This window comes from Choloepus didactylus, chromosome 6, assembly GCF_015220235.1.
Source record: "Choloepus didactylus isolate mChoDid1 chromosome 6, mChoDid1.pri, whole genome shotgun sequence".
NCBI lineage: Eukaryota > Metazoa > Chordata > Mammalia > Pilosa > Megalonychidae > Choloepus > Choloepus didactylus.
In genome coordinates this window covers 89,101,769-89,113,891 of record NC_051312.1, presented here as the reverse complement: position 1 = coordinate 89,113,891, position 12,123 = coordinate 89,101,769, and the positions used below count along the sequence as shown (strand labels likewise).

Below are 12,123 nucleotides of genomic sequence, written 5' to 3'. Positions count from 1 at the left end.
CCACAATGGAATACAATTAGAAGTCAATAACCATCAGAGACTTAGAAAATTCACAAATACCTGGAGGTTAAACAACACACTCCTAAACAATCAGTGGGTTAAAGAAGAAATAGCAAGAGAAATTGCTAAATATATAGAGACGAATGAAAATGAGAACACAACATACCAAAACCTATGGGATGCAGCAAAAGCAGTGCTAAGGGGGAAATTTATAGCACTAAACGCATATATTAAAAAGGAAGAAAGAGCCAAAATCAAAGAACTAATGGATCAACTGAAGAAGCTAGAAAATGAACAGCAAACCAATCCTAAACCAAGTACAAGGAAAGAAATAACAAGGATTAAAGCAGAAATAAATGACATAGAGAACAAAAAAACAATAGAAAGGATAAATATCACCAAAAGTTGGTTCTTTGAGAAGATCAACAAGATTGACAAACCCCTAGCTAGACTGACAAAATCAAAAAGAGAGAAGACCCATATAAACAAAATAATGAATGAAAAAGGTAACATAACTGCAGACCCTGAAGAAATTAAAAAAATTATAAGAGGATATTATGAACAACTGTATGGCAACAAACTGGATAATGTAGAAGAAATGGACAATTTCCTGGAAACATATGAACAACCCAGACTGACCAGAGAAGAAATAGAAGACCTCAACCAACCCATCACAAGCAAAGAGATCCAATCAGTCATCAAAAATCTTCCCACAAATAAATGCCCAGGGCCAGATGGCTTCACAGGGGAATTCTACCAAACTTTCCAGAAAGAACTGACACCAATCTTACTCAAACTCTTTCAAAACATTGAGAAAAATGGAACACTACCTAACTCATTTTATGAAGCTAACATCAATCTAATACCAAAACCAGGCAAAGATGCTACAAAAAAGGAAAACTACCGGCCAATCTCCCTAATGAATATAGATGCAAAAATCCTCAACAAAATACTTGCAAATCGAATCCAAAGACACATTAAAAAAATCATACACCATGACCAAGTGGGGTTCATTCCAGGCATGCAAGGATGGTTCAACATAAGAAAAACAATCAATGTATTACAACACATTAAAAACTCGAAAGGGAAAAATCAATTGATCATCTCAATAGATGCTGAAAAAGCATTTGACAAAATCCAACATCCCTTTTTGATAAAAACACTTCAAAAGGTAGGAATTGAAGGAAACTTCCTCAACATGATAAAGAGCATATATGAAAAACCCACAGCCAGCATAGTACTCAATGGTGAGAGACTGAAAGCCTTCCCTCTAAGATCAGGAACAAGACAAGGATGCCCGCTGTCACCACTGTTATTCAACATTGTGCTGGAAGTGCTAGCCAGGGCAATCCGGCAAGACAAAGAAATAAAAGGCATCCAAATTGGAAAAGAAGAAGTAAAACTGTCATTGTTTGCAGATGATATGATCTTATATCTAGAAAACCCTGAGAAATCGACGATACATCTACTAGAGCTAATAAACAAATTTAGCAAAGTAGCAGGATACAAGATTAATGCACATAAGTCAGTAATGTTTCTATATGCTAGAAATGAACAAACTGAAGAGACACTCAAGAAAAAGATACCATTTTCAATAGCAACTAAAAAAATCAAGTACCTAGGAATAAACTTAACCAAAGATGTAAAAGACCTATACAAAGAAAACTACATAACTCTACTAAAAGAAATAGAAGGGGACCTTAAAAGATGGAAAAATATTCCATGTTCATGGATAGGAAGGCTAAATGTCATTAAGATGTCAATTCTACCCAAACTCATCTACAGATTCAATGCAATCCCAATCAAAATTCCAACAACCTACTTTGCAGACTTGGAAAAGCTAGTTATCAAATTTATTTGGAAAGGGAAGATGCCTCGAATTGCTAAAGACACTCTAAAAAAGAAAAACGAAGTGGGAGGACTTACACTCCCTGACTTTGAAGCTTATTATAAAGCCACAGTTGCCAAAACAGCATGGTACTGGCACAAAGATAGACATATAGATCAATGGAATCGAATTGAGAATTCAGAGATAGACCCTCGGATCTATGGCCGACTGATCTTTGATAAGGCCCCCAAAGTCACCGAACTGAGCCATAATGGTCTTTTCAACAAATGGGGCTGGGAGAGTTGGATATCCATATCCAAAAGAATGAAAGAGGACCCCTACCTCACCCCCTACACAAAAATTAACTCAAAATGGACCAAAGATCTCAATATAAAAGAAAGTACCATAAAACTCCTAGAAGATAATGTAGGAAAACATCTTCAAGACCTTGTATTAGGAGGCCACTTCCTAGACTTTACACCCAAAGCACAAGCAACAAAAGAGAAAATAGATAAATGGGAACTCCTCAAGCTTAGAAGTTTCTGCACCTCAAAGGAATTTCTCAAAAAGGTAAAGAGGCAGCCAACTCAATGGGAAAAAATTTTTGGAAACCATGTATCTGACAAAAGACTGATATCTTGCATATACAAAGAAATCCTACAACTCAATGACAATAGTACAGACAGCCCAATTATAAAATGGGCAAAAGATATGAAAAGACAGTTCTCTGAAGAGGAAATACAAATGGCCAAGAAACACATGAAAAAATGTTCAGCTTCACTAGCTATTAGAGAGATGCAAATTAAGACCACAATGAGATACCATCTAACACCGGTTAGAATGGCTGCCATTAAACAAACAGGAAACTACAAATGCTGGAGGGGATGTGGAGAAATTGGAACTCTTATTCATTGTTGGTGGGACTGTATAATGGTTCAGCCACTCTGGAAGTCAGTCTGGCAGTTCCTTAGAAAACTAGATATAGAGCTACCATTCGATCCAGCGATTGCACTCCTCGGTATATACCCGGAAGATCGGAAAGCAGTGACACGAACAGATATCTGCACGCCAATGTTCATAGCAGCATTATTCACAATTGCCAAGAGATGGAAACAACCCAAATGTCCTTCAACAGATGAGTGGATAAATAAAATGTGGTATATACACACGATGGAATACTACGCGGCAGTAAGAAGGAACGATCTGGTGAAACATATGACAACATGGATGAACCTTGAAGACATAATGCTGAGCGAAATAAGCCAGGCACAAAAAGAGAAATATTATATGCTACCACTAATGTGAACTTTGAAAAATGTAAAACAAATGGTTTATAATGTAGAATGTAGGGGAACTAGCAGTAGAGAGCAATTAAGGAAGGGGGAACAATAATCCAAGAAGAACAGATAAGCTATTTAACGTTCTGGGGATGCCCAGAAATGACTATGGTCTGTTAATTTCTGATGGATGTAGTAGGAACAAGTTCACTGAAATGTTGCTATATTATGTAACTTTCTTGGGGTAAAGTAGGAACATGTTGGAAGTTAAGCAGTTATCTTAGGTTAGTTGTCTTTTTCTTACTCCCTTGTTATGGTCTCTTTGAAATGTTCTTTTATTGTATGTTTGCTTTCTTTTTAACTTTTTTTTCATACAGTTGATTTAAAAAAGAAGGGAAAGTTAAAAAAAAAAAAAAAAGAAAAAAGACAAACAAGGAAAAAAAAAAAAAGGATGTAGTGCCCCCTTGAGGAGCCTGTGGAGAATGCAGGGATATTCGCCTACCCCACCTCGATGATTGCAAACATGACCACAGACATAGGGGACTGGTGGTTTGATGGGTTGAGCCCTCTACCATAAGTTTTACCCTTGGGAAGATGGTTGCTGCAAAGGAGAGGCTAGGCCTCCCTGTATTTGTGCCTAAGAGTCTCCTCCTGAATGCCTCTTTGTTGCTCAGATGTGGCCCTCTCTCTCTGGCTAAGCCAACTTGAAAGGTGAAATCACTGCCCTCCCCCCTACGTGGGATCAGACACCCAGGGAAGTGAATCTCCCTGGCAACGTGGAATATGACTCCCGGGGAGGAATGTAGACCTGGCATCGTGGGACGGAGAACATCTTCTTGACCAAAAGGGGGATGTGAAAGGAAATGAAATAAGCTTCAGTGGCAGAGAGATTCCAAAACGAGCCGAGAGATCACTCTGGTGGGCACTCTTACGCACACTTTAGACAACCTTTTTTAGGTTCTAAAGAATTGGGGTAGCTGGTGGTGGATACCTGAAACTATTAAACTACAACCCAGAACCCATGAATCTCGAAGACAGTTGTATAAAAATGTAGCTTATGAGGGGTGACAGTGGGATTGGGAAAGCCATAAGGACCAAACTCCACTTTGTCTAGTTTATGGATGGATGTGTAGAAAAGTAGGGGAAGCAAACAAACAGACAAAGGTACCCAGTGTTCTTTTTTACTTCAATTGCTCTTTTTCACTCTAATTATTATTCTTGTTATTTTTGTATGTGTGCTAATGAAGGTGTCAGGGATTGATTTAGGTGATGAATGTACAACTATGTAATGGTACTGTAAACAATCGAAAGTACAATTTGTTTTGTATGACTGCGTGGTATGTGAATATATCTCAATAAAATGATGATTAAAAAAAAAAAAAAAGTGTACAATGGAAAAAAAAAAAAAAAAAAAAAAAAAAAAAAAAAAAAAAAAAAAAGCACAAAGCAGCAGCACCATTTTATATTCCCACCAGCAAGTGTGAAGGTTCCAATTTCTCCACATCCATCCCAAGCTCTGTTCTTTTCTTTTTTTTTTTTTAATTATAGGCTTCCCAATGAGTGTAAAGTAGTATCTCACTGTGGTTGTGATTTGCATTTCCGTGAAGACTAATGATGTGCTTATTGGTCATTTGTATATCTTCTGTGGAGGAATGTCTATTCAAATCCTTCGTCCTTTCTAAAATTGGGTTATTTTTTTAATTATTGAGTTGTTATTCTAGATAATAAATCTTTATCAGATATATAATTTACAAATATATTCTCCCATTCTGTGGGTTGTCTTTTCACTTTGATAGTGTCCTTTGACATGCAAAAGTTTTTCATTTCTAAGTCAAGAATAATGAGATCTAAGTTGCTATTAGAGTTCAGTTTGCAAAATAGAGTTGCAAAGCCAAGCCCTTATTTCTTTAAAAAAACATACACACATACATATACAATTATGGTAATATCATAAAACTGTTCATCTGCTTTGCCAAACCTGGATCACAGGGTACAAGTATAGTACGCCACCAAGAAGTCTGGCAAGTGAAGATACCATCAAGGAGGGTAAGAGAGGATAAATGACCTAAGACATATGGTTGGTGGGTGACAAAACCAAAGCTCGAGCCTACATCTTCCAATCTCAAAACAGATGTTCTTCTCACTACTACAACAGCTAGCACAAGGCCCACTCTGGTATAGGAGTCAATATACTGAGTAAGGTAAGAGCACTGGGGACCCTCTAGTAATTGTTACTAACTCACTGTGTGGTCATGGGTAAGTTGCTTCATCTTCCTCTTTTCAATTGTGTCTCTCCATGTCTTTAAAATGAGGAGGCTGGGACAGATGAGCTCTAAGGTTTCTTCATTAAACATTTTAGAGAAACCACGAATTGATTAAGTAACAGTTAAAAAAAAAAACTGTAAATGTCTGAACTGGAAGGGATTTAAAAAGTCATATAAGACCGTACTCTCAATTTAGAAGTTATTAAAATGCAGAGGAAATGAATGAACCAGCTATGTGTGAAAAAATGGATGAATGGCATGTGTGAAAAATGCAGATGTCTAGGCCCCACCTCCAGAAAATCTGATTCAGCTCTGGTAGGAGGTCCAGAAATCTGTATTTTTAGCTAATACCCCAAAGGAGTGTGATGTAGACAGTTTTCATGTTATGTTATGAGAAAAAAATTTACCTAAGGAGGTTGAAGCCCAGAGTAACCAGCTAGTTAGGAGTAGCTATATATATCTTGTCAAATGCTTACCATGTGTGCCAGATGTTAGATCCCAGAATAAGAAACTAACATGTAGGAGTTTCTGACCCAGGGGCCCTGCAGCTTATCTCACAGGAAACAGGTGCCCCATAAACTAAAGAATGAAAGCTGTTCAAAGCTGTTCAAGGCTGTTCCAGCCACAGTGGCGCCTCAAAAGCAGGTAAGGCAAGGTCAGATAGGTCCGTAAGATGAACAACCAAAAAGGCCTGCTCTCCCTAGTTAGATAATGCAGCTGCTTTCCTAAAAAGAATACTGTCTCAGAACTCTACCAACCAATCAGCCCAAAACTAGATAGGCACTTACCCAATCAAGGGACAGAACACCAGAGCAGCACCCTTCCCAATGTGGGTTCCTTTTTTCATTAAAAAATGCTGCTCTCAGAGAGCTGGAGCCATTACCTTTCTTTCTTTCCTTTTGCTGGTTCCCACCTGCTTTCTTCCTCTAATAAATCTTAAACTTTATACTTAAACTTCAACTCCCTGCGTTGTATGGATTCCTGAACCACTCTGACCTAACACCAGACACCACCTTATAAATACTACTAATATCCCCATTTTACAGATAAGGAAACTGAGATACAAAGAGATTTATTAACTTGAAAAGAATACACATTTAGTAAGTGGCAGAGTCAGGATTTAAAGCCAGACAGCCTGGCTCCAGAGCCTGGCTCACAGATATGAAAGCTGTGTTTTAAGATCAGGCCAACAACTCAGTAGGAGACAGAAATCCAGATATGAGGTTAAAAGGGTCTGGATATAGCTTCTTGTGGCAACCCATGACCTGAGCAAAACAGGCCTGCAGAACTCTGGTGCACAGCAGTCTGCATGACCTAGGCAGCTAAATGTTTAACCTATTGTGTTTCTAAGCCAGTAAAGAGAAAAAGGGTAAATTGACCTTAAAATGTAACTTTATGGGAAGCAGGCAGGAAATGAGAGGCTCTCAGTCTCTCAAAAAGAACAGAATGTAATTGTTCAAGTATTATTCTAGTCCTTCCTGCACCACCCCAGGTCAAAGTAACCTGTTTCTGCATCTATGCTCCCCCCACACTTAGGAAGGCCTTTGTCTTAAACCCTTATAAAAGGCTTTTTGCCCTTTTTGCATTGCTGGGTCATCTTCCTTGCCAATGCCATGCCTGCCCGGCCTGAGAAAGCCATCATGATCTCTCCATAACTTCTCACCCTGTAAGTAAGCCCTGAATAAAAGTTCATGTATCAGAAAATACTTGTTGTCTTCTTTGGCCTCTGGACTGGCATGACCCTCTTGGGCTGTGACACTTCTGGAAAACATGGTTTAATATCACATATCAATTTTAATAGGTAAAACAAATCAAACAAGCAGTTTTTCTTTACAGCCTGCTATGTAGTACAAAATGCCTTGATGTATTTTTGGCAAAATAACTTACTCGGATGATCTAAATTAAATTATTCTGTGATGGAGGGTGGGAGATTGTATTTGCATACCTATTTTTAAGATCAGGAAATAAGAATTGCTTTGTTCTTAAGAGTCAGTTTCACAGAAGCAGAAATTCACTTGTTTAGGGAAAGCTTAGAAGCACATTTGCATCTCTTTATTATATTTCTTTATGGCAAATGAAACTAGCTGCAGGAAATAAAACTTAACCCTTCCCCCCAATCAAGACACATCAAATTAAAGAGGTCGTACTAAATAAAGACAACAGCTTCTCATTCCTACAAAGCAAAAGCCTCTCTCTTCATTCAGATCCTGCTCCACTGGGAGTAACATTTTTTCCCCACATTCTCTCCTCAGTTTTCAGACAATTAGAGGCACTAACCTCTAAGGCTGTTTCTGAAGACTGAGGTGGCAGAGCTAAAGTTTTTTCTCTGCTAAATCCAACGTTGCAAGTGCTTATTCTGTGATCTCTATGGAGAACTCTTAAGAACCCTCACAAGAAACTGGACAAATACAAATGGGTAGTAATATAAGATGGTATGTCTTATTAAGCAACAGCTTAATTCCTATGTGCAACAAGTGCTAGAGGAATTCCGAGGTGGAACAGCTCCAAGTATGGCTGAAATTAAGTTTTCAAAGAAAAAGTCCCCAAACAGTTCTTGACTATTTTCTTTTTCCTCTGTCCCTCCCTTCTTGGGTTAATTCTGTGAAGTGTTTCTTCGTGACGCCTTTTACCTATTCCTACTACTCAAATTGGGGTTCCTATCACCTTGCCAATATATAATCATTTACAAAGAACCTTTACCAATTATTATATCATTTATCCTTAAAACAAACCTGTAATATGTATGAGCATCCACATGGTTTATATAAGAGCATTGAGGCTCAGTAATATTAAGAAACTTACCCAAGCTTTTAACATGCTGCATTAGAACTCACATTTCTCTTTTTACTAAATCCTATACACCAGTATAGATACGGCCTTACTATCTGAATAATTTTCCTAAAACCAGCTTACATAATTTCAAAGACCTTCAACAGCTTCTTACTCTTTAATGTAGCAATCCATGCCCACTCTCCCTCCCCAATCTGATTTTACCTACCTATCACAAGTTTTCTTAGAGAACCTTCCAGTCTAGTCTACTCTTCTCTTCTCCTAGCCTCAAAACCATGAGACAATAAACTACCATTGTTTAAGCCAACATATTGCATGGGATTTGCTTTAGCAATGAGGAAACTAAAACACCATCCCAACTCCCAGGACATGTTTCCGCCTCTTAAGAAGGGTCAAGAGTGAGTGCCATATAATTCAAAACCAATGACTTCCAAAATGACAGGCAATAAAATCTGAATCTGAACCTCTCCATATGATCATGTATTCATTTCTTAAGCATCTACGATGTGCCAGGAACTGGGGAAGTCTGAGCTGTTTTCCAATTGGTCAAAAATCCCGACTGATTACTATAGTGAGGCATTATGCTTAACACTTCTCATCAAATTGGCCCAAGACCCTACTGGAACTGGAAGGGACCTTAAGGCACATTAAGGCTAAAACACCTCCTTTCACAAACTGAGGTAACAAAGCACAGGAAGACAAGCATATTTCAAGGTCACACAGCTAATTAGACCTACACCCAGTACTAGGACTCAGATTTCCACGCAATCCCTGTTTCTTCCAAGAGGCTGTGCAAAAGCCAAGAAGGGCCAACCCAGGAGCAAAGTTTTCCTTTTCTCTCTCTTTTTTAAAGCCCTCTTTGCTAGCACCGCAGTAAAACTGAATGGGAGGAGGGGGAGGGAAGCAAGCTTTGAGCAAGCAGGAGGCTCAAGAACCCAGTTTGCTAGTGCACTTGGCACCAGGCGAGGGAAAAAAGCGGGTGAAGGCTGGGGAGGTTAACAGAAAAAAGACAAATCTCAAAAGATACCTGCCAGCCCAACAGGGGAAATTAATACTCAAATAATTTCAATATTCGGGGTGTCGCGATTAAACACCCAGAAACGTCAATGAGCAAAAGACAAGGAGATGCTTTGGAATCATCAGCAGCGCGCAATGGGGGAGGGAGGAGGGTAGTTCGGGAGATACTGACTTTGAGTACATCCTTTCAGGCCTTCGGGCTTCAGTTTTCCCTGCCGATGAAATGGGCACATTCAACAGTAGCTCATAACACCACGGGGAAAATGGACTGCCGGATTGAAATGCGGGAATAATCAAATTATCCGAAGAAGCTGTGGTAGCCAGCCGTAAGGGCCAGAGACACTTCTGAGAAAGAGACAACACCTATAGAGAAGAGGACCTGGGTCTGAGGTGGGGAGAGAGCGGGCCACAAGTGCCCTTCGGGTCCGCACTTCAAGCCAAGCAAGTCTCCCTCACTGAGAGACCACAGAAAAAAAGGGGAGCGGGGACGAAAAAGTGGCCTCGCCGCCTTCCGGGCCTCCCCAGGCCTCGACTGTCCCCGAAGACCGGCTCCTCACCTTATCCAACAAGCCACTGCGGCTACTGCCTGTCCCGCTGCTGGAACCACCGCCAGTCCCGCCACCGCCTCCGCCGCCACCACATCTCCCGCCCTGTGCAACCGCCGCCGCCATCTTGTCCACCTCTGCTTCTCCCTCCCCTCCGACTTGTCCGAAGCCGATTGGCTGAAGCTGACGGCGTGACGCACCGCGCAGAGTCCATCGGGACCCCGTAGTTCGGGGCTTGCTGACACGAGTTGCAAGAGGAAGTGCCCGCGGGGCGTGCTGGGACTTGTACTTAGAAGCTTCGGCTGCCGGTTGCCGCCTAGGCGACAAGGTGCCCCGTCGCTGTTACTAAGGGGTAGTGAAAGTATTGGTCGGCGCCACCGTGGAGCGGCTACGAGATCCTCGAGAGACTCGCAGGCGCGCATCCTGCCTGGCCGGGACGTCGTCCCCGCGGACGGGTCGGAGGCGGAAGCGACGCCGGAGGCAGGTGCGGCTGGAAACGTAGTTTGCGTGACAGGTTAAGGTCTCTTCGGCTCCAGATGTGGATTCCAAGGAGGCCGGGAGCAGCTCATTCGTCTTCCTTTTTACAGCCCATTTACCTATTTTTCTCTCCAGTGGCCGTCATCTTGGCTGTTCGTAATGTTTTCGTGTTACTGAGAACTCACATTCGCTTAATGCCTGCTGCGTGCTAGTGTCCTACGTGCATTTACAACCATCCTTTCATTTAGTGTCATCACAGTCCTGCCAGATGAGAAAACCGGGAAACTTACCCAAGGTCAGAGCGCATGTATCAGAACCCGGTTTCGTAGCCAGGTTTGTCTTGACATCAAAACCCATGGCATTTCCCCTCTACCACTGTGCTTTTACAGTTTTAGTATGCAGTAGTACTCTAAATTTTCATTAATTATTAATTCATTTATTTTTCCACAAATATTTATTGAACGCCAATATTGCCAGACATTGTGCTAAGGAATGCAGTGGTTATCAAGACAGATCTGCCCCCCCCCCCATGGTGGAACTCACACTCTAGTGACCTAGAGTTGATACATAACAGGATTGTACTATACTATCTCTATTACATTGTTTCACTTGTTTTGTATCCCCATGAGTGTCCAAATGATTGAAAAAATACTTATCCAGTACTTACCATGTAGCCGGCATTGTTCTCACTGGGAATATATCCCTGAATAAAAAAGGGAAAATACCTGCCTTGATGAAGCTAACATTGGGGTGATATTAATTATCATTAAATAATATCAGGTAAGATTTTTTCACCTCCGTGAAGCAATCCCTGGCCACTCCATAGCGATGCCCCTGTAGCTTTTTGTTGTTATAGTTCGCCTTTTATAACTTCCCATCTTTCACTGCCCAGTTCTGATGGCATCTGCTCTGTGAAATCTTCCCTGATCCTTACTTCTTTCTCTGCAGACAGAATGAGGTGCTACCATAACATTTTGTTCATGTTTCAGTTTAGATCAGTAAACACTCAGTGAGTCTGTACAGTGGGTGTCGGAAATAAAGCAGTACCTGTAAGGGAATAAACGCTCACTCGGTTCTGGAGGAGAAAAGAATTTATTTACAATCTTGCAAGATAGGGCATCCAGCCAAACATGTGGCAGGCTGGCGCGCCAGAGGAAGAGAATGGCGATCTTTAAAGCTCCTACTTCTAATTCGCAAGTCCCTCCCGTTTCCCCATTGACTGGGTACTACAGAGGTTACAGCCTATCCGAGAACACTAACTAATTTATCTTTTGAGATTTTAATTTGTACAGCCTATTCCAGAGAGCCAACTAGCTCATTATTGAGATTTTGAACTGATCAGCCTATCCCAGAGAGTTCATTTAGTTAAAAATTTTTTTTTTTTTTTTTTTTTTTTTGCTGTGAGTTCCCGCCTCTGATTTTACCTTATATCTCTTTACATTCCGGTAACCATGGTTACTTTTCCATATAAGGAGCTAGCATAGATTTTCTTTCTTCTTTTTACTATAGGGCTTGTTTAAGCTGGTTCTGCCTCCATTTTCCTTATTCCATGCTGTCTCTATGTGAAAACTAAACTTATCCCTTTCTTACAGTGGGCCAGGCTATGGTTGAGGTGCTGGGGATAAAGAGATTAGGGGTGCCCAGGCCTGGCCGTGGAGGGGCTCATACCCTGGGGTTAGGGTGCTGAGGAGTGGGGAACAGATGAGGAAACGGGCCATTATAATACAGTGTGGCAGAGTGCCTCCATTAAGAGGTGCACCCGAGGGGGCAGCACAGAGAAGGGTCATTCTGAGGAGGGGAAGTTACAGGAAAGCTATGGGTGTGAGTCAGGCAAAGAAGAAAGGCAGAAGTGTAATAGGCCAAAGGAATGAAACGAGCAAATGTATGCAGGTGAGAAGCATTACTCTGTGTATGTGTGTCTGTGT

The 12,123-nt window shown here is 41.0% G+C and overlaps 2 protein-coding genes across 3 annotated transcripts in view; one reads left to right on the top strand and one right to left on the bottom strand.

The window, feature by feature from the left end:
* SPCS2 (signal peptidase complex subunit 2) overlaps positions 1-9,847 on the bottom strand; it is a 34,299-nt gene extending 24,452 nt beyond the window's left edge. The window contains exon 1 of the mRNA XM_037840675.1: positions 9,734-9,847. Within this exon, the coding sequence (XP_037696603.1) occupies positions 9,734-9,847 (114 nt within the window). The remainder of the gene's footprint in view (positions 1-9,733) is intronic.
* A 229-nt stretch (positions 9,848-10,076) lies between these two features.
* Positions 10,077-12,123, top strand: part of XRRA1 (X-ray radiation resistance associated 1) — a 113,768-nt gene continuing 111,721 nt past the window's right edge. The window contains exon 1 of one of the 2 annotated variants that reach the window (XM_037840666.1): positions 10,077-10,205. The gene's annotated coding sequence lies outside the window, so the exon portion shown is untranslated. The remainder of the gene's footprint in view (positions 10,206-12,123) is intronic. The other variant, XM_037840667.1, reaches the window with a different exon arrangement.